This window comes from Pipistrellus hanaki, assembly GCF_964339955.1.
Source record: "Pipistrellus hanaki genome assembly, chromosome: 13".
NCBI lineage: Eukaryota > Metazoa > Chordata > Mammalia > Chiroptera > Vespertilionidae > Pipistrellus > Pipistrellus hanaki.
The window spans coordinates 59,041,383-59,065,708 of record NC_140515.1 but is presented as its reverse complement, the minus strand read 5'-3'; the positions used below and the strand labels follow the sequence as shown (position 1 = coordinate 59,065,708).

General features: G+C 60.8%; 1 protein-coding gene across 8 annotated transcripts; it reads right to left on the bottom strand.

The window, feature by feature from the left end:
* Positions 1 to 354: 354 nt before the first annotated feature.
* Positions 355 to 8,654, bottom strand: LOC311631843 (nicolin-1). 8 transcript variants are annotated; one of them, XM_084902458.1, is made up of 13 exons: positions 8,428 to 8,654; positions 7,132 to 7,308; positions 6,771 to 6,884; positions 6,352 to 6,423; positions 5,948 to 6,052; positions 3,842 to 4,015; positions 3,228 to 3,308; positions 2,140 to 2,271; positions 1,792 to 1,870; positions 1,414 to 1,559; positions 1,162 to 1,342; positions 771 to 926; positions 355 to 680 (listed from the first exon to the last, which is right to left on the bottom strand). In XM_084902458.1, the coding sequence occupies exons 1-13, from the start codon at positions 8,557 to 8,559 to the stop codon at positions 502 to 504; spliced, it is 1,728 nt and encodes a 575-aa protein (XP_084758584.1). In that variant the 5' UTR covers positions 8,560 to 8,654; the 3' UTR covers positions 355 to 501. The 8 variants fall into 8 exon arrangements, with proteins under 8 accessions (XP_084758584.1, XP_084758586.1, XP_084758585.1 ...); XM_084902460.1 differs by lacking the exon at positions 8,428 to 8,654 and adding an exon at positions 8,182 to 8,404 and having other exon boundaries at positions 7,157 to 7,308; XM_084902459.1 differs by lacking the exon at positions 8,428 to 8,654 and adding an exon at positions 8,182 to 8,403.
* Positions 8,655 to 24,326: the final 15,672 nt, after the last annotated feature.

Genomic DNA, 24,326 nt, shown 5'->3' with positions numbered 1-24,326 from the left:
CTCCAGCAGCCGGGGCTCAGGACAGGGTGAGCCTGGCTGGCTGGCTGCTGGGCAGCAGGCTGGGCCAGCTTGTGCCCCTCAGTCACCCATAGGCGCAGCGGCCTCCTGAGCCAGCCCTGCCCAGGGAGAGGCAGCAGTTTGCACTCCTGGGAAGTAAACCAGAGGAGACTGGCAATGCCCAAGGCAACGCCCCTTTGAAGTGTGAGAACCCTGGTGAGGTAGGTCGGAGGCTCGATCCTCCCACAGGGGAGCTTTGAGGCAGAGGGAAGGCCAGAACTGGTGCTGCTCAGAGCCCTAAGCAGGCAAGAGTGGGTCTGCGGGAGCGTGGGCAGAAACAAGACACTGGTGAGCTGGTCCGTCACTAAGAAATGGGTCTTGAAACTGAAGTGGCACAGGATGAGGGGTGTAGGTGCTGTGTCCCACCACAACCAGACAACCAGAACCAGCCCACACCCTCATGTTCTGCCTCAGCTTCCTGGCCAGCCCGGGTAAAAAGCCTCCTCACTTCAGGGTGTAATAGTTCGTGGGCACGAAGGGCATCCTGCTGACCACGGCCTCCTGCTGCCTCCGCCGCACCTCCACCAGGAGCGGGGTGCCCGGCTGGCTGTACGCGGGGGGCACGTAGCCCATGGCCACGTTCCTCTTCAGGCAGGGCGAGGGGCAGCCGCTGGTCACAGCGCCTGCGGGCAGAGCCGTGTCAGCGCCACCCTGACGCCCGGCGTGCCCGCCACCCAGGGAAGGCATGGCGCTGCCAGCCCCCCTCCACCTACCAATCACGGCGCCCTCCGCACTCAGGATGGGGCTGTGCGCCCGCATCGGGGCCCCCTCACACGTGAGCCCCACGCGCCGCCGCGGCACCTGGCCCTTCAGCTGCGGGACGATGACCGCGGCCCCCGGGAAGTCCATGGCCGCCCGGCGGCGCCTGCCTGCAGCGGACACCGGGCCTGAGCCGCCGGAGGCCCCAGTGCCGCCCCGCACGGGGCTCCCGGGGGCCATGTCCCTCCCCGGCCCCGGCCCCGGGTCCCGGAGGCCACACTGCCCTCGGCCTGCCCAGCCAGGGCCTCGGCGGCTGACGGGGAAGCCACGGTGCCCTTCAGGGAATGAGGCTCAGGAGGCGGCCACTGCCCCTCAGGGCCCCCCCGCCCCGGGAGCCCAGCTCACCCAGCGTCCAGCCCAGGCCGCCCTCCACGGGCGTGGTGTGCTCGTCGATGTCGCTGCCGTAGAGGCAGAGGCCGGCCTCCAGGCGCAGGCTGTCCCGGGCCGCCAGCCCGGCCAGCCGCACCTCGGGGTTCGCCAGCAGAACCTCCGCCAGGCGCACCGCCCTGGCCGCCGGCACCGAGATCTGCGGGGACACCGGGGGCGGTGGGCTGCTGGCCAAGTCCACGCCGCCCCACCCCGCCCCGCCTGACCCACCTCCACGCCGTCCTCGCCCGTGTAGCCGCAGCGGGTCACGCGGCAGCCGGGCACACCGAACACCTCCATCACGGCGCTGGTCATGAAGGGCAGCTTCCGCAGGTCGCCCGCCACGCCGGCCTGCAGCACCTGGGCCGCGGCGGGGCCTGGCAGGGACAGTGACTGAGCGTCCGGGCCCCGCGCCCCCAAAGCCGGGGCAGCCCGTCCCCGGGCAGACGAGCCCTGAGCACGGCCCCCACTGCAGGGGGAGGAAGATGCTCCTGCCCCGTAGCCCACTGAGCCTGGGCCCCCAGCTCAGAACAGGCACTCGCCCCCCACGGCCACCCCCTCCCGCTGCGGCCTCTGCTCCAGCCCAGGAAGCCCCGCCTGGCCGCTCACCTTGCAGGGCGAGCAGGGCATTGTCCACCACCTCCAGGCCCACGTCGCCGCCCCTGCTCTGCAGCTCCCTCACCTTGTCCTGCAGGGGAGGACGGGAGCGCCACGCCGGCTTCCAGGACCATCTCCAGGCGCCGCCGCGCTCCGTGGAGCAGCCTGGCTCTCGCCTCACAAGGCCGTGCGAGCGGCAGGGGTGACCCAAGCCCGGGTCTGCGGGCTCTGACACCAGCTCCGCCTCCAAGCTCACCAGAGCGTGCCCACCTCGGGGCGGCTCGGCTTCCCCGCCCTCCGCCCAGTGGAAGCGGGCATGCTCCAGGGCCTGCTGCCAGTCTGCCTGTCCGCTCTGTGTACCTGCATGAGGGCCAGGTCCTTGTCCCGGCAGCCGGCGTTGGACACCACGTACAGGTGTCCCTCGGCGGCGTTGGTCACAATCAAGTCGTCCAAGATGCCCCCGGCCTCGTTGGTAAACAGCGACAGGGTCCCCTAGCACCAGAGCGAGAGCTGTGCATCCAGGTCCAGAAGGCCAATGTCAAGTGTGAGACACACCGGGGGCCACTCGGCCACCACAAACGCACGAACTCTCAGCACAGGGCAGGGTGTGTGTGTGGGTGTGCGTGCGCACAAGGGGCAAAGCTGGGTCACCCAGGCCCCTGCCGGAGCCCAGATGTCTTCGTTGTTAATCCTCACGGAGGACATTTTTCCAGAGAGAGTGGAAGGGAGAGGGAGAAAGAGAAACGGATTGGTTGCCTCCCACACACACCCTGATAAGGGATGGGGATTGAGCCTGCAACTTAGGCACATGTGTCCTTGATCGGAATCAAACCCGGGACCCTTCAGTTCCCGGGCTGGACTCTACCCATTGAGCCAAACCAGCCAAGGTGAGCCCGGGCATTCGATCCTCTGCACTGAGAACATCTCTACTTCGTCCTCACCTTGGGGGCCTCCCTGAACTGGGGGGGCCTCGGCACCCCACCCTCTCAGTACTGAGAGCCCCACCTCACATTGAGTCCGTGACACCCAGGACTGCTGCTCTACCCCACCCAAACCCGGGACCACAGCCCATCCAAACCCGGGGCAGAAAGCTCCCCGGTCCATCCGATGCCTCACGTGCTGACCCCCAAAGTGCCGCGGCCGCCGCACGGGGGGCGGGGCTGAGTCACCGGGACCTGGTTAAATGCCGGCTCTGCCAGGCGGGGCAGCGCGTGTCCCCGACAAGCCCCGGGCGGTGGAGGCTGTGGTTCAGGGACTGCGCGGGGCCAGGCGCACGAAGGTCACGAGCAGGACGGGGGCCGGGGAGGGGAGGACGGCGCGGGGCAGGCCCGTCTCTGCAGAGGGTGGACCTGACGCCGGGACTCCATCCCCCAAGACTGCAAAGCTGTGTCTGACCTCACTGTGCCCCGGCCCACGGGAGGGCTTGCCGCGGGACTAAGAGCGCCCACCTGGTTTGGCCTCAGCTCGGCGATATCTCCCACCACCAGACTCTCCATCAGCTTCACCCGGTCACGACCCAGTATCTTGGTCTGAGAAAAAAATCGAAAGCCTCAGGACAAAAAGAAAACAAACACGCAAACAGAGGAGAACGGCCTCAGGGGCCGGAGATAGCTCCGGTCAGGAAGCCCTGGCCAGGATCCTCCTCCCCACTCCCAGGCCGAGCCCCACCGCCAAGCGCCCCTTCTGGTTCTGCAGGTGCAAAGTCCCCCACTTCCGATCTCCCGGCATAGGAGGGGTGCCCTGGGGGAGGCTAGGGGCTTTGAAAGGGCCATCACCTTCCTGAAATACCGCCCTTTCCCTTCCCAACCCCATGCCCAGGGCAGTGGAGAACACGGGAAACCCCAGGGCACCCAGGCCTCCCACTGGGCGGGTGGGCGGCTGCAGAGGCAGAGGGGAGCCCTTGGGAGGCTGGCGAGTTCATTTCCAGCCACCGACCCCCGGAGGCCTGCAGCCTTTCTGAGAGGGCGGCCGGAGCCCGGTCCCCAGCACGGAGCCGCGGGCGGGCGTCCGGGGGGCACAGGGGCACGGAGCCGCGGGCGGGGCGGCGGGGCCGGCCGCTCACCTGCAGCATGTGGGACACGTCGAAGAGCGAGCAGTGGCGGCGTGTGTGCAGGTGGGAGTCGACGTGGCCATCGCGGTACTGCAGCGGCAGCCGCCAGCCCGCGAAGGCCACCAGCCTCCCGCCGTGGGCCAGGTGGAAGTCGTGGAGCGGCGTCCTGCGGAGCCCGTCCTGGTCCTGCGGGGCGGCCGGCTCAGTCCCCAGGCCCCGGCCCGCCTCCCCGCCCTCTCGGACCCGCACCCGCACCCCCTGTCCCACCTGCGAGCCGCTGAGGCGCCGGCTGGGGGCCCGGGGGAGCGCCCGCCCGCGGACGCCCAGGGGGGCGGCCCAGCTCGCTGCCCACTGCATCGTGGCCGGAGACCGCACGGCCGCCGCCGAGGCAGCCACTGTCGGGCACGCTGGGAGATGTAGTCTGCACCCGGTCAAGCCAGTTTCTCCCACAAAGGGGACCGGAGGGGGGTGGGCGGCCCGAGGGCAGGCGGGGCTTCGGCTCACCGGGACCGGGAGTCCCAGCGGCAGGAAAACAGCCCGAGGCCTTCCTCTAGCCAGGCGGAGGGAAGGTGCCAGCCAGTTAGGCCGCTCAGAATCCCAGCCAGGAGCCAGGCCTCCCCCTGCTGACCGCCCAGCCCCCGGGGCCAAAGTTCAGACAGAGGGCTGCAGGCTTGAATGGCATGTTCCCGACATGGAATGTCAAGTGAGAGGAGGGGGAGAGGTGGAGGCGACACAGGAGGGAGCCAGGGGCAGCACAGGAACCTGGCCACACAGGGGTCCCCGTCCGTCCCGTCCCCGTCCCGTGTGTGTGTGTGTGTGTGTGTGTGTGTGTGTGTGTGTGTCTCCCCCCCCCCCCCCCCCCCCCGCACACACAGGCAGCAGTAGCCATGCATTCGTGTTTATTGATCTTGCTGCTCACCGGGCCCTGCTTCATTAGCAACAGCTGAACAGAGTGAGTGGCACTGAGGGGCCCCGGTGAGAACCCTGCTGGTTTATCTGATCCGGTGAGAGAAGAGGGGGCCACCAGGGGCTCACCCTCCTGGGAAGCTGTGAGGCCACACAAGCACCTCCTTTTCCAGGTCCAGCAACTGCTGCCTGCTGCCTCCTACAGCCGCCAGGGCCACACACACACACACACACACACACACACACAGGGCCACACACACACACACACACAGGGCCACACACACACACACACACACACACACAGGGCCACACACACACACAGGCAGCAGCTGCCTTGAGGCTTCTGGAAGGAGCAGCTGGGAGGAGGGAGGAGGATGCACTCTGGGCTGGGTCAGATGGCAAGCAGGTCCCAGGGCTCCTGCTCAGGCCCCGGCCTTGCCACAGGCACCTGCCCAGGCCAGGGGGGCAGACCCACGTGAACACACACCCAAAGGCCGGCTCAGAGGCCAGGGCTCCTGCGGCCGCGGCCAGCTCTGCTCCAGGCAGGCAGCGGTGCTCGGACAGGGGAGGCCTCTCGTGGGCACGACAGGGAGGGAGCGAGGGCACCAGGGCTCCCGCTCCCCGCTGGGCTTCGAGGCCGAGTGCAGTGCAGAGCACCGAGGTCCTGCCTCCTGGCCTGAGGTCAGTTTGGCTCAGATAAACTAGAACATTCCTGTAGAAGTCGCCCAGGGCTGGACGGGCCGGTTCTGGGAGGGCACCCGGCCCACAGCGCTCAGGGCAGGGGGCAGGCAGAGGCAGCAGTGAGCGTGCTGGCAGGAGGGGCCCCGGGCACGCTGGGGCTCTTAGTGGGACTGGAGTGTCGTTAGGGCAGGGAACGGCGTTTCGGGTGCAGCCAGGTGCGGACAGAGTGTACCCCACACCCAGCGCTCAGGATGAAGCGGCGCAGTGAGCCCCGAGAATCTTGACTGTGGACGTGGCCCCGGCAGAACGGGCAGACAGGCAGGCGGCACGCGGAATGCAGCGGGGAAGCACTTCGGCCTCTGGCGGCCCAAGGTCGGCCCGGAAGGTCAGCGTCTGGGGTAAGAGCGGCTCAGGTGTAGGAGAGCAAGTTCAGGTCGTAGCAGCCATCCACCTGCAACACAGAAGCCATCAGGTCTGACCCTGGCTGGCCGGGGCCACGGGGGCCGGGCAGAGGGACGCGCTGTCACTCACATCGAAGCGGCCGATCCTCCTGGAGGTGCGGCTGGCCTGGACCATCTCCGTCAGCGCCCACATCTGCTGCACCTCCGAGGACACCTTGCTGGGGTCCGGGAAGCCCTGCTCGGAAGGAGGGGTCAGTGGCTGGGGGTGTCCCCCAGCAGTGCCCTCAGAGCTCCGGGGAGGCCAGGCCGGCAATGGGGCCCTCCGGCGGAGACCGGTCACATTCCCAGCTGGCTTGGGAAATAGGAGGTCGGAGCAGCCCCACACGGAGAGACCTCAAGTCCCTGGACCTCCAGGAGGGAGATCGGGAAGATGGCACAGTGTGCCCGGGGCCCCAGGCCCAGCCCCGGGTCCCTGCGGATCGGGCCCACCTGGAGAGCGATTCGCTGGCGGCTCTTCCCCGGGGTGAGGCTTACCTCAGCGAGGGGCGCGGGCTGCTCGCAGGGCGCTGGGTGGGAAAGCCACTTGGGGAAGGTCATGGAGGGGCTCTGCAAAGCACGGAGGGAGGGAGGGAGAGGGGGAGGGTCCTGGGACCAGTGTCCGAGGTCCTGGGAGCCTCGACCCCTGAGAAAAGCCTATTCAGGGTCCAGAAAGGCCCCGAGGGCAGTCAGACTCCCTAAGGGGGAGGCCCCAGGAACACAAGAAACAGAATTCTCAGCTCTGAAAGAGGTGGGGGCTCCAGAGATCGGGGGCCGTGGGGACCTAGCGTCCCTCTCCTTCGCCCTCTTGGCTAACTTCCATGAAAGCCTCCCTCGGGGTCCGGTCATCTCGACCCCCCCACCCAGCTCTGCCAGCCTCCTAGGGAACGGCTGGCAGCAGCTGAGCGAGCCCTCACCTTCGCCCCCTGCTGGAAGACCTGCAGCTCCTCCACGGTGAAGGACAGCCACAGGGGCGAGGGCTGCCTCAGGATCAGGCGCAGCTCCAGCACGCGGGCCACGTCACACAGCATCTGGCACACACACACACAAGGCCCCAGCGAGCCCGCTCACCACCCCGGGCCTCCCAACGGGCAGTGAGCCGAGCGGCCGCCTCCCGGGCCTTCGGGAAAGAAAGAACACTGGTCCCTCCGGGGCGGTTCCCCAAGAGCCACAGCCCAGGACAGCGGCCCCCAGCCCCCCTCCCGGTATCCCCGCCCAGTTCTCAGGCGCCCGGCGAGCCCTCAGCCGGCCAGCTGGCCGTGCCCTGTCCCCGCTGACCTGGTGCTTGGACAGCGATACATACTCCTGAGCGCCCTCCTCGCTGTGGGGGTCCGGCATGAGGCAGTGGTCCCGCAGGCAGGTCACCCACTTGGCCTGCGTGTGGATCGAGGTGTACTGGCGCACACGGATGCTCAGGAAGGCCGTGTAGTAATTCTTGAACGTGATCTCCTGCAGCTGCAGCACACACAGCCCACCGTCCTGGATCAGGCCTGGGCCCAGGGCCTGAGCCGGCTCACAGGCCCCGTCGCCTCCTCCCCTCGGGTATGTCCTCTGCTGCCAATCTGCTCAGCATCCTCTGAGGCTCAGTGTCGCTCTCCTGAGGGCGCTCACAGCCTAAGTGAGGAGGTCGCATGAACCACAACTGCAGGTCGTGCCGCACTCAGGACGCTGCCAGGGGGTCAGAGCCCCAACTCGGGGGAGGAGGGACATGGACACGTGAGGCCCAAAGGGAAGAGTTCACCCAGTGGACTGAGAAAGGCAGAGGATGTAGACAGGGAGGATGTCTGGCTACAGCAGCTCTCATCGCTAGATGCTCATCAGAACCACGGGAGGGAGTTTAAAACTGTGCACGTAGGTGTACAGGCTCCACCCACTCCTCCTGCACCAGGACGTCCCAGCTGGGGGAGCGTGCACAGGGCTGAGAGGTAGGCAGGCACAGACACAAAGTGGCCCTGAATGCCAGGACAGCAGAAACGGATTTTAGCCCGGCCGGCGTGGCACACGCCCGGGTTGTGGGCTCCATCCCCAGCGTGGGGCGTGCCGATGGTCAATGGTTCTCTCCCATCATTGATGTTTCTCTCACTCCCTCGCCCTTCCTCTCTGAAATCAATAAATAAAAAATATATTTAAGAAATAAAAGAAAAAGAAAATGGACTTGATCCTCTGTGTTGAAGTCCTGCGGGGTCCGGTCACTGTGCAGCTGGCAGTGCAGCTGGAGCCGCTGGGCAGATCCTGCAGAGCACGCTGTAGGCCTGCGCAGGAGGCAGATCCGGGGTAACTCATTGTCTAGATTCCCAGGACAAAACCACCCCCCTATCCAGGGCTCACCCCTGTATTTCCAACACCTCGCCTGCTACCGTGGCCCTTCCCCGCCAGCGCTGCCCTGGACCAGGGGAGAGATGCCTTCTGGTGAGTGTGTGAACTGGAGAAATGAATCAGTGGCTGACTGAGGCGCCAGGGCGAGGCCAGCGCCAAGCTTCAAGTGACCGACCCAGCGCCGGGGGCACGCCCGGGCTCCCTGGTCGGTCCCGCCCGGAACCACGGGAACCGCGGTCGCCCAAGGGGCTGGCTCACCTCGAAGGGCGCGACGCAGGGGAAGGTGACGTCGATGACCAGCACGCCGGGCCGGCCTTGGGCGGTGCGCACATCGCCCACCTGCAGCGCCACGGTGCCCTTCACGTGGCAGGGCACCAACACGCGGGACATGGTGCCAGGCGTGCGGGGCTAGCGCAACCGCCGATCCCAGCCTGGGACCGCGGGTCCTTCCCGGCATCCCCAGCCCCGTCCCAAGAACTACAACTCCCGGCAGGCCTTGCGCTGGGCCAGCCCAGCCAATCAGCAGTGCTCAGGGAAGGCGGAAGTGCGCGTAACGTTGCGCGAGAGCCCCGGGGACCCCGCCTAGAAACGGCCCCGCGGCTTTGTAGCCAAACCCTCCGCGCTCCGCGGCGTCCCGACCCCGCCCTGTTCCTGCTTCTGTGCTGCGAGGTGGGGAGGGGGTGGAGGGTGGAGGGAATTCGTCAATTAAAGCTTGTCAGCCATGAGCACCAATGATCATAAGAGCATGGCCGACATTAATTGCAAAAATAAGTCTAAATCCTCCCCCCCCTTTACTTGTTAATCCTCGCCCGAAGGTATTTATTCCCCATTGATTTTCTAGAAAAGGTGGAAGGGAGGGAGGAGGAGAGGGAAACATGGGTGTGAGAGAGAGACATCCATTGGTTGCCTCCAGCACGCATGGAACCTGCAACCGGGCATGTGTATTGAACCCGGGACCCTTCAGTCCGCAGACCCACACCCTGTCCGCTGAGCCAAACTAGCAAAGGCTCTTGGTTGTCCTTGGTTTAGGGAAGATAGGATTTACGAGGTGGCTGCAAACTGCTAGTTTCCTGATTACACTTTCCCTGGAATTTTCCTAGCTTCTCACTGTTCTACAACAGAAAGACCTATTACAAAACCCTCGTAATCAAGACAGAGGGCCGTTGGGTGTGATACAGAGATACCATAGAAGACAGAACCCAGAAGCGGGATCATGAGCAGACGGTTCATAACAGAGGCAGCACTTCAGAGCACTGAGGCAGACAGGCTTTCGATAAAGATGGGGAAGCAGATGAAGCAGGATGCCGTGTGGGGAGGAAAACGTCCCCCTATCCTTCTGGACTCTTTTTGGGTCTAATAATCACATGAACATAAAACACTTTAACAGGAGAAAACAAATTCTCGCACAAATAGGTTCCGTTCATCTAAACTTAGAAAGAGACAGGAGCTCACAATTCTCACTCCCACCAGACGGCACGGGCAGCAAAGCCAGGCGACGGGTAAGAATTCCTCCTGCGGGTGGCTGTCCCAGGTCCCGGCGCTGTCAGCGGCCCCAGAGCAGCAGTGCCCAGCCCGTGGTCTCCCAGCGGGCTCACCAAAACCCTGGGGGAGACACACTTTAGGAAAAATACACTATGAACACATCAAATTAACAGCCCAGGCGAATAGGACCCTCCCCCACATGACACCAACAATGTAATAAAGCTCGTCAAAACACACACTACACACACACACAAAAAACACACACACACACATACACACACAAAACAAACAAACAAACAACAACAACAAAAAAAAAAAAAAACCTAGGGGAGAAAAAGACTTCCCTTCTGGGTTGGCCTGATCATAAATTTGTTGTAGCGGTAGGAAAGGAACCGGGTGTCACTTAGCTATTTGTTTTACATTTTATAGAATTTTTTTTTTTAAATAAAGTTATTTTATTTTATTTTATTTTTTAAATATATTTTATTGATTTTGTACAGAGAGGAAGGGAGAGAGATAGAGAGTTAGAAACATCGATGAGAGAGAGTCATTGATCAGCTGCCTCTTGCACACCCCCTACTGGGGATATGCCCGCAACCAAGGTACATGCCCTTGACCGGAAATGAACCCGGGACCCTTCAGTCCCCAAGCCCATGCTCTATCCATTGAGCCAAACCGGTCTCGGCTACATTTTATGGAATTTTTTTGGTTCTTCAATGCCTCCATTTATTTATTTTTTATTGAATTGATTGGGGTGACATTGGGCAATTCCCCATATTTGGCCTTTTTGTATTTAGGTGCTTTTTTTTGTGAGCCACTTTGATTTCCTCTGAGGTCTCCTAGCAACCTTCAGCACAGTCAGGACAGTAGCGCCACCTGCTGGGAAGTGGAGATTCACCCGCTCATGAGAAAAGGCTCCCAGATTCAAGGCGGGTGGGACTGTCATAGGAGGGAGGTGGGTTCTGGGCACCTCCAATGATGTACCTCACCTGATTCTTGGACCCTCAACCTCCCCAAGGTTTTTCCCAGAATTAAACCCACTTCCAACCTCACCCAATGGTAGTTGAGGGGAGGGATCCACAAACATGTCTTTGGGCTGATGCTCTTACCACTGAACATAGTTGTCCAGAGCTGTTAATTTATTTTTAAATATAAAACTTTTTATTTTGGAATAATTCTAGATTTCCCCCACAATTGCATAGTGAGTACAGGGTCCCTGCGCACAGGTCTGCATAGCTAGTGTCTCCTGTTGTTCACGGTTTCCATAACCCCGGCGCCGACACAGCTAACAAGTGAGTGTCGGTGCCGGGCTTGAACCGGACTCTAGACGTGTGTTTCCCCAGTCTCTCACTAACGGCCTTCTTCTGGTGGAGGATCTACCCGGAACCTGGCGCTGCTTTTAGCCCCGTCTGTGCAGTGTCTCCCAGGCGTCCTTGTTTTTAATGACCTTGACGGGCTCGGAGGGTGCTGTGTGGAGAGGGGCTACAGCATTTGGACAGTTTCAAGACCAGAACTAATGAGAGGACCCAGTCTTCTCTTGGCCATGTGCATGTCCCAGCTGGGAAGGCAGAGCCTCCCAGCACAATTCTATCCAACAGCTGGAGTTGTAAGCTTGAACCTATGGTCTGAACACGTGGTCCCACTTGCCTGAGTGATATAGGCTGTTAAGTAACTCAGGTTTGCTCAGGTGCATGTAATGGAGTAGGATCGAAACCCTTGAGAATGCTGTAAACATCTTAACCAAGCCCTTAGTTTCCTTGTGGCTTCTGCTACAAAAAAAAAGACTTGGCTTGTGGGCTTGGGCGCTGTCTCTCAGGAAGCAGCATCCCACCGAGACCCAGCTTTCATTCTCTTGTCTGTCTTTTCCAAGCTTTTCAGCCGCCCCCTCTCAGGGCCGCCCTGGGCCATGTGTGGCTGCACAGTGCTGGTCCTGTGTTTTAAAGGATGCCATTTGGATTCTCTGATGTTTTCCTCATAATAGACTGAGGTGTAGGGAAGAGCATCACATGTGTGAAGCATGATCATTGCACAGAGTCAGTGCAAGTGATACCAAGACGATTTATTCTTGGATCCCTGTTGATGTTGGCCTTGGTCCCCAGGATCCTAGGGTGTCTGCCAGGGACACCCTAGGATCCTGTCCACCTGCTGTGATTTCCATCCCACAGTCTGAGCATTGGGAGACAGACACATAATGCCTCCTGGTAATGGGAAGAAGACTGAGGGTGGGAAAGAGCTTTGGGATGATACAATTGCCCCGGGTCCTTGAGGGTAGATTGGGCATGAGCAGTGAGGAGGAGGCGGGACCGGTCAAAGGGCTGGGCCTAAAGATGGGGTTGTTCAGAGAGCTCTGTGTTTCTGTAATTGCCTTGTCTGCTGCCTTAATCTAAAGGGGGTTTGGAGAAGTCAGTCCTCCCCTTAGAATCTACTTTTCTTTCTGTTCATCGATGTGATTAGTGAGAATTCTGGTACCTAATACCTGACAGGCACCGTTCTTAGTACTCCCCCTTCGAGCTGGTTATCTAATGCTGCATAGCAAGCTCCCCCAAATGTGGCAGCTCCATACACAACCCTGAGAGCTCCTGTTTTCATGGAGTGGGAATATGGATGTGGTTTAGCAGTAAGGGTAGTGCCTACAGGGTGGGGTGGTCATTTGAAGACGCAGGAGGGGTGGGACCTAATTCTAATCTCACCCAATGTTTGTTGATTGTTGGGACCCTCCTCCAACCTCACCCAGGATCCTAGGGTGTCTGCCATGGTCTTCACTGTCCATCCCTTCCTCTCGGAAATCAATAAAAATATATTTTTAAAAATAAATTAAAAAGAATAATTTATATTAAAACCGCGAGAAGGTATGTTTATGGAGATGTATGTAAGTCCAAGCCCAGAGCTTCCAAAGCTCCCTGAGGCCTCCGATTGGCAGCCAGACTCCCCGGGAGAAGCAGACGGTGAGGGTGGCAGATCCTGTGGGAACTGGGAAGGCCCCCTGGGACTGGACAGCCCAGCCCTGGTGGGTGCAGGTGTAGATTCTCAGCTGGGTCTGAAGCTGCCCTTCCTTCCTTCCTTTCTTTCTTTCTTTCTTTCTTTCTTTCTTTCTTTCTCTCTTTCTTTCTTTTTTAAAATATATTTTATTGATATTTTACAGAGAGGAAGGGAGAGGGATAGAGAGTTAGAAACATCAATGAGAGAGAAACAACCATCAGCTGCCTCTTGCACACCTCCTACTGGGGATGTGCCCGCAACCAAGGTACATGCCCTTGACGGGAATCGAACCTGGGACCCTTGAGTCTGCAGGCCGATGCTCTATCCACTGAGCCACACTGGTCAGGGCTGAAGCTGCCTCTTCTTGGTGGGGTGATTTGAAGTAAACCCAAGGAGCGGGCGGAGCCGGTGGGCCCCCTGGCCAGCCTCTCAGGCCCTAGAGGGCAGTGCAAGCCAAGATGCCCAGGCGCCGGCCCCAACCTCAGCCATTTGGGGTGGAACCAGACTAGCTTCTCCTGCCTGCATGGCCCTGCAGGGCCCGTGTAAGTTACAGTGAGTTCTCTGCCTCCGGGTGTGTGTTGGGGGGGTGGAGCGGGGGTGTTGGGGTGGGCAAGTGTCAATCACTGTTTTGGATTATGGAGGCTGGAAGGCTGCGGGCCCTGCCACAGGCAATGAAATCCATGGCACCCCTTCTCGGGCCCACACTGCCTTCCGGAATGCTGGCTCCCAGCCCGCTGCCCTCCGCCTGGGGCGGCCCTGGGTACCCAGCTGCCCATGGAGGCGGTGTGTCCCGGGGGCAGGAAGGAGCCTCTCCGGGGGCCGCGGTGCAGGGCTCGGGCTGGAACCGTTTCCTGCAGCTGCTGGGCCAGGGCGCCAAGGAATGCCCACTGCGGCCCTGGGCCCGCCCTCGGCCTCAGGGTCGGGACACTTTATCCCACCAGGGAAGGAATCCGCACGGGATGACGCCAGCGCTGGGCAATGCGGGTGCAGCTGGCCATCTTGTCAGTCCCCCGCCTCCTCTCTGAGCTCCCCCCGTGGGCCCCCACCCCAGACCTTCTGCTTGGAGCTGGCAAGTTCCAGCGAAATCCGAAATCCGGTGCCTGGCTGGACCTGCTCAGGCAGTCAGTCCGTCCCCCTGCTCCTGCTGGTCTGCGTGGCCAGGCCTGGCCGGCTCTGCCGCTGGCCTCTCCTGGAATCCCCCGGGGCGGGAAGCGCCTGCTCCTCCCAGTGACCTGTGTCCCCTCCTCCACAGGCCCTCAGCCCGGCGGCCGCTGGCTCCCACACACCTGCCGGCTTCCTGCCGGCTTCCCCGCTGAAGGAAGCACACGCTTCCCCCCGCCTGGCCGTGACCCCAGTTCTCGGCCTCTGGACTTCCTGCAGGCCTGTAGCAGACTAGGTGCTCAGTAAAGAGGGCTTTGTGCTTTGATTTGGCGCCTTACCCAGTTCCTTACCCTTTACCCTTAGAGCTGATGTGGGCTTAGATTAAATGCCAGGGGGACCCATAATGAGCCTGGCCTCTGGAGAACTCCTCTGTCCAGCCGCTGGCCCAGGCCTTTGTGCTGCTCTGTTCTGTTTTCTGTTTTTTAAATTCTCACCAGAGGATGTTTTCCATTGATTCTTGGGAGAATGGAAGGGAGGGAGAGACAGAGAGAGACATCGACGGAAGAGAAACACATGGGTTGTGTTGCCTCCTGCACACGCCCTGACCAGGGTCCAGGCTGGGGAGGAGCCTGCAACCACGTGCCAGGTGTACCGGTTAATAATTCGGATCGACCAGTCACCAGTTAATCATGCAGATTGACTATTAACTAATTAATAATTAGGATAGTTTAATTAAAAAAATGATAATTTCGCCGAAACCCGTTTGGCTCAATGGATAGAGCGTCGGCTTGGGGACTGAAGGGTCCCCAGTTCGATTCCAGTCAAGGGCATGTACCTTGGTTTCGGGCATATCCCCAGTAGGGGGTGTGCAAGAGGCAGCTGATTTATGACTCTCTCTCATAGATGTTTCTAACATTCTCTCTCCCTTCCTCTCTGTACAAAATCAATAAAATATATATTTTTTTAAATTTTTTTAAATGATAATTTCAAGAGAAACATCAAAAGTGCTTTATTCAAAGTAATGTCCATCGCTAGCTACACATTTCCCCATCTTTCAGGTAATTTATGAATACTGTCCCAATAGAACTTTTGTTTTGAGCCGAAACCGGTTTGGCTCAGTGGGTAGCGCAGAGGCCTGCAGATTGAAAGGTCCTGGGTTTGATTCCGATTAAGGGCATGTACCATGGTTGTGAGCACATCCCCAGTGGGGGAGGGGGGGGGTGCAGGAGGCAGCTGATTGATGTTTCTCTCTCATCGATGTTTCTAACTCTCTATCCCTCTCTCTTCCTCTCTGTAAAAAAAAAAAAAATCAATAAAAATATATTTAAAAAAAAAGAACTTTTGTTTTGAGGCCCAATTTTCTGTTTTTTCATACGTTTTGAAGTGCTGCTCAGAAAGTGTGTGTTCCATCTATTGGAACAATTGGTCCTCTGAAGGAGCAGGGTCTGGTGAATACACGGGTGGGTTCATACTTCCCAGCAAGATCTTTTCATGTGGCTTTAACTGGTTTTGAAGCGTGTGCTGGTACGTCATCATGAAGCAAAATTACTTTGCCGTATTTTATGGCCCACTGTGGTCGTTTTACGATCAAAGTGTAGTTCCAATTGATTATTTGTCTGTAACCATCGGTATTAACGGTTTCACCTGGTTTTAGAAGCTCATACTACAGCACACCTTCCTGATCCCACCAAATGCAGAGCATTGTCTTCTTTCTGAAGCGATTTGGCCTCGCAGTCGATGTTGATGGTTGACCTGGATCAGTGGTCTGCAAATTCATTCATCAACAGAGCCAAATACCAACAGCACAACGACTGAAATTTCTTTTGAGAGCCACATTTTTTAAACTTAAACTTCTTCTAATGCCACTTCTTCAAAACAGACTTGCCCAGGCCGTGGTATTTTGTGGAAGAGCCACACTCAAGGAGCCAAAGAGCCGCATGTGGCTTGGGAGCCGCAGTTTGCCGACCATTGGTTTATGGGATTCGGGCTCCCACATGCCATGGGACTCTCCAAAAGGCTGCAGGTCTCAGCACAGACTAAGGGTCTCCAAAGACCTCCCTTTCTTTTTTTCTTTTTTTTCCTTATCTTCTTTTTTTCTCTCTCTCTTTTTTTCTTCTTTCTTTTTTTAAAAGTTGATTTGAGAGAGAGAGAGAGAAACATCGACCTGTTGTTCCACTCACTTGCACACCCACTGGTTGGTCCTGCATGTGCACTAATCAGGGATCGAACCTGAAACCTGGGCATGAGACGACGTTTCAACCAGCTGAGCTACCCAGCCCTGGCGAGGGCCTCATTTCCAATGACACAGCCATCCATTCCTTCCAACCTTCTTACCTGCCTTCTCGATGCCAGCCCTCTCCCAGGCACTAGCGGTTCCAGGACGGAGGGAGGGGCAGGCAGACAGAGGTCTTGCCGTCTGCCCTGGGAGCAGCTTTAAATCTAACATAAAACGTGGTGGTCGAAGCAGGGTCCAGAGCTGGGGCACACGCCCAGGCCGAAAGCTGAGACAGGAGCGGGGTGGCGAGTGGAACAGCAATGCTGTGGGCAGCAGAGTGGGAAAAGGGAAGACCAGCAGAGCTGGCAGATACCTGGCATATTTGTGAGGACTAGAAGAGTCTCCAGCCCTGACCGGTGTGGCTCAGTGGATAGAGCGTCGGCCTGCGGACTGAAGGGTCCCAGGTTCGATTCCGGTCAAGGGCATGTACCTTGGTTGCAGGCATATCCCCAGTAGGGGGTGTGCAGGAGGCAGCTGATCGATGACTCTCTCTCATTGATGTTTCTAACTCTCTATCTCTCTCCCTTCCTCTCTGTACAAAAATCAATAAAATATATTAAATAAATAAATAGAAAGAGTCTCCAGCCCAGCTGGCACGGTTCTGTGGTTGAGCGTCTGCCTATGAACCCGGAGGTCCGGTTCGGTTCTACGGCTGCTCAGGGCGCATGCCCGGGTTATGAGCTCGATCGCCAGTGTGGGGAACACAGGAGGCAGCCAGTGATTCTCTCTCATCATTGATGTTTCTCTCTCTCCCTCCCTCTCCCCTGAAAGACATTTTTAAAAAAGTCTCTCTGTGGCAGGGGTCATTAAAAACTGGGGGAAGAGGTGTGGGTAGGCACTGCGAGAGGAGGGCGTGGAGGTGGAGATCCTGTGGTTGGCAGTGGAGGGCAGGAAGCTGGGAGTGGGTAAAGGGAGGGAGGGAGGGAGCGCAGCCTGGCAGGTGAGCAGGAAGGAGGAGCCTGTCCGTGGAGAGGGGGGCAGGGACGGTCACAGGTAGCTGCGGGTCTGGCCGTCAGCCCTGGCTGCTGTCCGGCGAGGCCTGGGTCAGCAGAGGACAGGGCCCATAGCCTCCTCCGCCTCAGGCCACAGCCAAGGCACTCAGAAGTCAGAGGCCCGAGAAGGAGAAGGAGGGCGCTGTGCAGGGCGCGGGCAGGAGGCAAGGGCGCTGGGCCCTTGAGGGCCTGGGAGCCTGGCAGCCGCGGTCCCTGGGCGGCACGGGCAGCCCACCGCCCTGTGGGTCTCGGGCTTGAGGACATGGGCCATTGGGAAGTCAGGGCTGTGAGTGGGCCAGCAGGGCCATGAGGGCAGAGGGGGCGGCGAGGGGGCAAGGTCACGGCAGTTCAGCGCTCGGTCCAGCTGTCGGGAACAGCTGCGGCTCCCAGGGAGGGAGGGAGGGGGCAGCAGCAGGTGAGGGAGCCTGGGCCGTGGGAATGGAGTCGGAGCCTGCGGGGTGGAGGCCTGGGGGAGGGGGAGCTGCGGGCTGACTGGCCGGCCTGACTTTCAGATGCAACAGGCATTCCCCTGGGAAGAGAGGAGGCTGGGGCGGGGGCTGGGCGCCTGGAGAAGGAGCCAGTGCTCCCCTCTCCCTCCTCCTCCCTCCCCCTGATTCCCCAGAGCCTTCCTTCTGGGCCCTGCCTCTCTGGGGCCTCTCCCTCTGGATGCTCCCCAACCCTGATCTCCCTCCCTTCCCCCTCCGGCTCCTTATCGGCACCTGTGCCGCCTTCTGCAGGAAGGAGAGTAAACAGGGTTCTGGGAAGCTCTGGCCTCAGGGTCAGAGGGAGGGGGGCTGCCCGAGGCCCAGTCCCGCAGAGGCAGGGCCTCGCTTTTGGGACCTCCAGTCCGGGCTGCGGGAGAGCAGGTAGGCCTGGGCACCTGCAGGCCCTGCCCTGCGACAGGAGGTGAGGGGTCGCCCTCCGGCTGCAGGAAGTCAGGCAGGTAGCGCCCAGCGCCCAGCGGGCCGGGTCACAGGTAGCCTGGGGCTGGGTGTGAGCCCGGCTGCGGTCCCGCGAGGCCTGGCACTTTCTGGGTGAGTCCCAGAGGAGGCCTGCGAGCCCCACCTCTGCCCACCTCCACGCCAGGGCCTCGGCTCCGCCCGACATCCAGCCCCTCGCCCAGGGTCCGGGCAGCGGGGTGAGTGCAGGGAAGTTTCAGGCTGAGGGCGGAGGGGTCAGCCGAGGCCAGCCTTCCTTCCTGCCCCTCCCCCAAATGGGATGAGCAGCTGCCGCCCTGACTCTGAGGCCCAGGAGGTCCGCTCGGAGGCAGCCTTCCTTCCAGCCTCCCCACCCTGTGTTCTACCAGCTGCCGCCTCCCTCCCTCCTGGGCTCCACGGATGAGAGAGGCAGGCGTGAAATGCTTTTCACCTTTTCTGGGAAAAGCCTCCAGCGGCATGAATGGCTCTTTGTAAGGCCCTGGCACGTGTCAGCACCCAGGCAGAGCCCCCTCCACCACGCCTGCCCGCAGCCTGGCCCACCGAGCCTGGCTCCTCGGGGCCTCGCCCACCTGAGGACCCTGAGCCCGATGGACAGACACAGACCCCTCCTGCCCATTCCCAGGGGCCCCGCCAGGACCCCAGTCCCTCTGGGTAAATGGCAGCTGCAGGGAGCGACCTCTGAAGGTCACGGGCCCTGAGCTGTGAGCAGGAGGGCGGCTGCTGGGCCTCAGGTGCCTTCCAGGCGACACCTCCCGTCCCCAGGCCTCCTGCACCGGGGTCTGCCGTGGGGGCCCTTCCCCTGGGAGCTGCCTTGGGGCAGGACCTTGTCCCGCTCCTCACCCCCCACTCCCCACTCCCGCTCCTCTGCTCTCTCCCATCCGCTGGGTCCAGCCATGGACTTCTTTGCTCAGAGAGTTGGTGCTGGGCCCTGGGGGGCGGGGGCTCTGCAGGGTCTGCCCTGGAGCCCTCACCTGCAGCACATACCAGGAGCTGCCCACGCCCAGGAGCCATTACCCCCACCGCAGGGGCGCTCCTCCCCCTTCCTCCTCTGCACATGCTCTCCCTCTCCCTCCCTCCCTCTCCCTCTCCCTCTCTCTCTCTCTCTCTCTCTCTCTCTGCATTCCAAGGTATTCTAAATGCTTGTTCTGACCTGACTCCCTGGGGCCTGGCACTCCTCCCTCCAAAGACCCCCTACCTCTCTGCTCAGTCTCCCTCTCCCCACCCACCAGGGGGAGGAGGGCCGGCTGCGGCCAAACTGCTGCCCCCATTAGTCACCCCACCACATTCCTTCCCGCAGGCCCTAGGCTCCTCCACTCCCACCTCCTCTCCCACCTTCAGCTCGCCTGCCGGTCCCTCCTGGCTCCCACCTTCAGCTTGCCTGCCAGTCCGGGTCCCGGGATCGACGCTGCCAAAGCCGGGTCCGGTCAGTCCAGCTCCAGCCCCGTCCGGACGGCCGCATTCCCTGTCCATCCCCTGCTCAGGCGTGGCCACCTGCCGGGCTCCTCAGACCTGCCTGCACGCTTCCTCCTCCCTCCCAGCCTGTCCCACTCCTTCCCTAACCCCAGCTTCCTCCTGCACCTCCTGTGGGACCTCCCGGCTGTACCGCACCCCACCGCAGCCCCCGGCCCGCCCAGCCTTCCCAGCCCCTGATTATCCCATTTGCAGGGACTTACTTATTATTGTTTTTAGTTATGTATTTGCTGTCTGCCTATTACACTAGGACTCGGGCTCCGCCAGGGCAGGCCTGCTCCTTGTACCCCTTGCGGGGCTCCCAGCAAACAGCAGACTCACAATGTCTGTGGTGAGAACACGGGTGGCTGTGTCACCGGGTCTGCTCAGTCACAGAGCGGTCATCGGCCACTCCGCATGTGAGGTCACTGGAGGATGTGGGCGAGCAGAAAAGGCAGCAGCTCATGTGACCTTCGCTCCGGGTTGATTCCTCACGCAGACATGATGGGAGGCTTGGCCGTGCGCTGACAGTCACTCTTTTTAAAAAACATATATTTTATTGATCTTTTACAGAGAGGAAGGGAGAGGGATAGAGAGTTAGAAACATCGGTGAGAGAAAAACACCGATCAGCTGCCACCTGCACACATCCCACTGGGGATGTGCCCGCAACCAGGGTACATGCCCTTGACCGGAATCGAACCTGGGACCCTTGAGTCCACAGGGTACATGCCCTTGACCGGAATCGAACCTGGGACCCTTGAGTCCACAGGCCGACGCTCTATCCACTGAGCCACACCGGTCAGGGCTGACAGTCGCTCTTGATCCTGTTGTTAGTTTCCCTCAAGATGACTCCAGGGGCCCCTGTCCTTCCTCCCAGAACCGCCGGGGTTCCGGGCCACAGCTGGGGCTCCCAGAGGCCCGGCCCGTCTGCCCACTCCGCCCGCACTCCCCCGTGGTCCAAGGGCATACGCACCAGCCACGGTGACGGAGTCAGAACCAGGGGGTGGCTGCTGGGTAGCTGGTCCCTGTCTCTGGACGGAAGGGCCGCTGAGGGGAGTGCAGCTGGTGAGAGACAGGCCAGGCCCCAGGCGACCTCCGAGAAAGCGAGAAAGCGGGGTCTGCCCTGGAGGAGCCCGGGCACGGGCATGTGGCTGGGAGCGAGAAGGGTCTGTCCGGCCGACCCAGCCGAGTGTGGGCGCCCTCCCTCCCCAAGACTGGGAACCCACAAACCGGCCCCTGGCTCTGCCGGCTCACTGGCTGCCGCTCAGCCCAGCCCGAATCTGGTGTGGAGTCCAGCGCTCAAGGCCAACAAACCAGTGTCTGGGAAGTCACCCACAGCCGGCCTTGGGGCCGTCTGATCCCAGGGAGGAGCCCGTGCTCAGGGAGGGCAGAGGCCAGGAGTGCCCCCCCCTCACAGGGGGGAGAGGGATTTTTCCACTCTACCAATACTCTCCTGGCTGCGGGTCCGAGCCCCCTGGACCGACTGCCCTGGAGGCCAGGTGGGGAGCTGCCGCCCGGCTGGCCGGAGGGGCCTGTGCAGGAGCTGCTGGGAGCGCCGGAGGGAGGCCCTGCGAGGGAAGGGGCGGCTTCGGGAGGCCGGTGGTGACCCGCAAACACGCCTCCTGGCAGTTTCTCCCGGATGAACTTATCGGCCTTTCATTCCGCCCGAGCCGCCAGACAATCTGCCTTCTGTTAGGTTCAGACAAAAGGGACCCCTCCCTGGCCCTGGCTTGGCTGCCCTGCCTGCCAGCCCACTGCTCCACGCAGACCTGGAGGCCTGGCATCTGGGTCAGAAGCCTCGCCTCAGCCAGCGCGGCCCCTGCCCGTCCCGGGCCTGAGGGAGGAGCAGCGCCGGGCCTTCCTCCTCCTGCAGGGCCCGGAGGCTGGAGGCTGGGCGCCGGCCTTGGCCCTGGTTCCCGGGAAACACGCCCGAATCAGGAGCCCTGGAACCCTCAGGCCAGGGAGAACTTTGACCCACGGGGGTGTCTGCGGGCTTTTATCTGCCTTAGAACCAAGGTCTTGGCTAATCGGCTCCGCCCAAGGAAACACCCCAACGTGCGCCTTAGCCTCGCCCAGGGCACGGACCCTTGGGGATGATGGCTTCCGAGCGGCGAGGCTGGTCGCCCCTTGATTTCTTTTCTTTCTTTCTTTCTTTTTTTTTTTTTTCTGAAAAGAAAATATTATTTTAAATATTCACATCTTAATTTTTCTAAATGTCAGAGTTCTCGGTCAGACTTGGAAACACTTTAAAACAAGTCCTTGGCAACCTCCAAATTATTCTTGGTGACCTTGCTATCCCTCTGGCCATAATCTCTTTTCTTTCTTTCTTTTTAAAATATATATTTTATTGATTTTTTTACAGAGAGGAAGGGAGAGGGATAGAGAGTTAGAAACATTGATGAGAGAGAAACATCTATCAGCTGCCTCCTGCACCCCCCCCCCCCCCATTGGGGATGTGCCCGCAACCAAGGTACATGCCCTTGACCGGAATCGAACCCGGGACCCTTCAGTCCACAGACCGATGCTCTGTCCACTGAGCCAAACTGGCCAGGGCCGCACCCCTGATTTCTTCCGTCCCAAATGGAAATGGAGCCTCCACCACGGGCTCCGTTAGGTGATGGTTGCAGTGTGGGACTAAGCGAATTGGTCTGCGGCCTCCAGGTCTCATGCTCCAGCGGGTCAAACCTTCCTGCTAATCTTCCCGGAGCCTCTGGCCAGGGTGCATGGAGAGAGCGCTGGAGCTGTAGGGCCGGAGAGAGGCGGCGTGACTGGGTCCTGAGGAGCCTGGTTCTCGGCCTCTCAATCCATCAGTCCTCCCCACGCCCATGCCGCTCCGAGCAGCTGCTCCTGGGCGTGCTCTGGGCCTCACTCTTGGTTTTGTTCTCCAACTGGCTGTGGGCACAGGCCTGGCCTGGAATGGCCACGGCCCTGCCGGGGCCCCAGAATAGCCCCCAAGAGTCCCTGGAAACTTGGTGCTGGGCCCTCGGGCGGGACGTCAGTTCCTCAGGAGGGGAAGGCGCTGGCTCTCCTGACTACAGACTGACAAGGCCTTGGCTTTACAGCTTGAGCCCCAACCTCTGGGCCAGCTGCCCACCTCCCTCTTTGCCCTGCAGTGGGCTCTATGGGGCCGGTTAGGCACCAGAGGCTGGACCAGCTCCGGCCAGCTCCGGCCGGCAGCCTTCCTCCTGCTAGGGCTTGAAGGGACAGGAGGTTGGGTGAACCCCAACTCCAGACAAAAACTAAAGCCAGCCAGCCACGGAGGCCCAGAGCTCAGAGCTGTTCTGCCAAGGTGGGAGGGCTGGGCATAGTGGGGGGAGAGCGTCAGGGCCAGCCTGGGGCCCAGCACCTCCAGCTGCGCCCCAAACCCGGGGAGGCAGGGACCGGAGAGGATGTAGCTCTGGTCCTCACTCCCGCCTCCGGGGTGAGGAAGGGCTGGCTCCCCTCTGGGCACCGGGTAGATGAGGTGGAGGTCCGCCCTCGGCCAGGGCTCTGGGGGTGCTTGGGCACGGGGTGCTGGGCCCCTGGCTGCCAGAATGCGGTCTGGTGCTTTGTCTGGCGAGACCAGTGCCAAGAGGGAGGAAGGAGAGTTGCTCTGGCACCCGTGGGTGACCAGCTTCTGTGCCGATGGCAGGAGGGGGCTGGCTCGTGAGGCCTGCACCCAATGCAGTCTTTTGTTCGGGAGAAACATGTACATACATATTCAGACTCTGAAACCCCGGCAGAGCCCAGGGCTGCCGAGCAGTGCCTGGTGTGTTTTTCGGGGCCAGTGGGTGTGGGTATGCTGAGGGGGGAGAGTCTGTAAGCGGAAGGAGTGAATGAAAGAATATATTCTGTTTGAAAACCCAAATAACTTCCTGCATTCTTAGCTTTTTCAAAGAAGCGGCGTTTTAGAGCTGCATTTGAAAGGCCATTAATTTTTAGTTGAACATCGAAGACATGATTTGGGGCCTTTTCCTGGTTCTTAGTTCCCTTTCAGGTCTGTGTGAATGGGGTTTGGAGCCTCTGCAGTTAAGTATGAAGAACCACCGTGTGTGTGGGAGACGGGCATTCCTTTCTGCTCTCTTTGACACGTGCTTCTCCCAGGTGCTCCTGAGGGTGGGGTGGGGGGCGGGGGGAGACCCAGAGCTTATCTGGAATCAGGGAGAACCCCGGGGCAGGCAGCAGCCAGTTCTGTGTTCAAAACGCTCACTGACAAGAGCTCAGGCCTGGAAGGGAGTGGACACATCCTGGGCAGGGTTTGGGGAGGAAGGGAGCGGGGTCCCGGCCCCAGCCCCAGCCCCTGACTGTACAGGTCCAGTGACTGCTGCTCTGTGCGGGCCTCCGGGCGGGGGCTGTAGTAAGCCCTAGGGAGGGTGGGAGCGCCTTTAGGACCCTCGCCTTGGAAGGAGACAGACCAGCAGTGACCATCCCTTGCGCCCCCACCCCGGGAAGGAATGCAGGCCTCCAGGAGTGACCGGTGCACCAGGCTCCGCGCTATTTCTGGCTCCCACGTAGGCATCGGATTCCGCGCTCAGAGCCAGGGGGAGGTATGCGGGTTGAGCCGGAGGCGCTTCCCGGACCTCCGGGCCAGCTGGGAGTCAGGCCCTGGGAGAAGAGCCGGCTTCCCGCCCTTCCTGCCTGGGCCTCAGTTTCCCCATCCGTGTTTGGTGCTGGGCCACAGGCCACCAGCTGGGCAGTGCGGAGCACGCTTCCCGGGGGTTTTCACGGCTGGGAAAAGCCTCCCGATTTGCTTTGGGGGAACCAGGAGGGCGGACTAGGCCGGTGGGTGGCCAGTGGTGGCCAGGCCGGTTCTCCAGCCTCACCCCCTCACGTCTCCGAGGCCCAAACGCCCGGGGTGCGGCGGGGGATGGGACACCGCGCCCATCGCTCCCTCCCGCCCCCTCCCCCACGCCCAGTCCAGCAGGCTGGGGGGCCGCCGGCCGGGGCGTGTCCCCGAGGCG

What these genes read in the sequence shown, in the direction of transcription:
- LOC311631843 (XM_084902458.1), bottom strand. Translation starts at nt 8,559, where the DNA reads ATGTCCCGCGTGTTGGTGCCCTGCCACGTGAAGGGCACCGTGGCGCTG. An exon ending in GGAGGATCGGCCGCTTCGAT is followed by an intron (nt 4,016 to 5,947) that starts GTGAGTGACAGC and finishes GCCGCCCCGCAG; the next exon opens with GACCAGGACGGGCTCCGCAG. An exon ending in TGCGGAGGGCGCCGTGATTG is followed by an intron (nt 681 to 770) that starts GTAGGTGGAGGG and finishes CTCTGCCCGCAG; the next exon opens with GCGCTGTGACCAGCGGCTGC.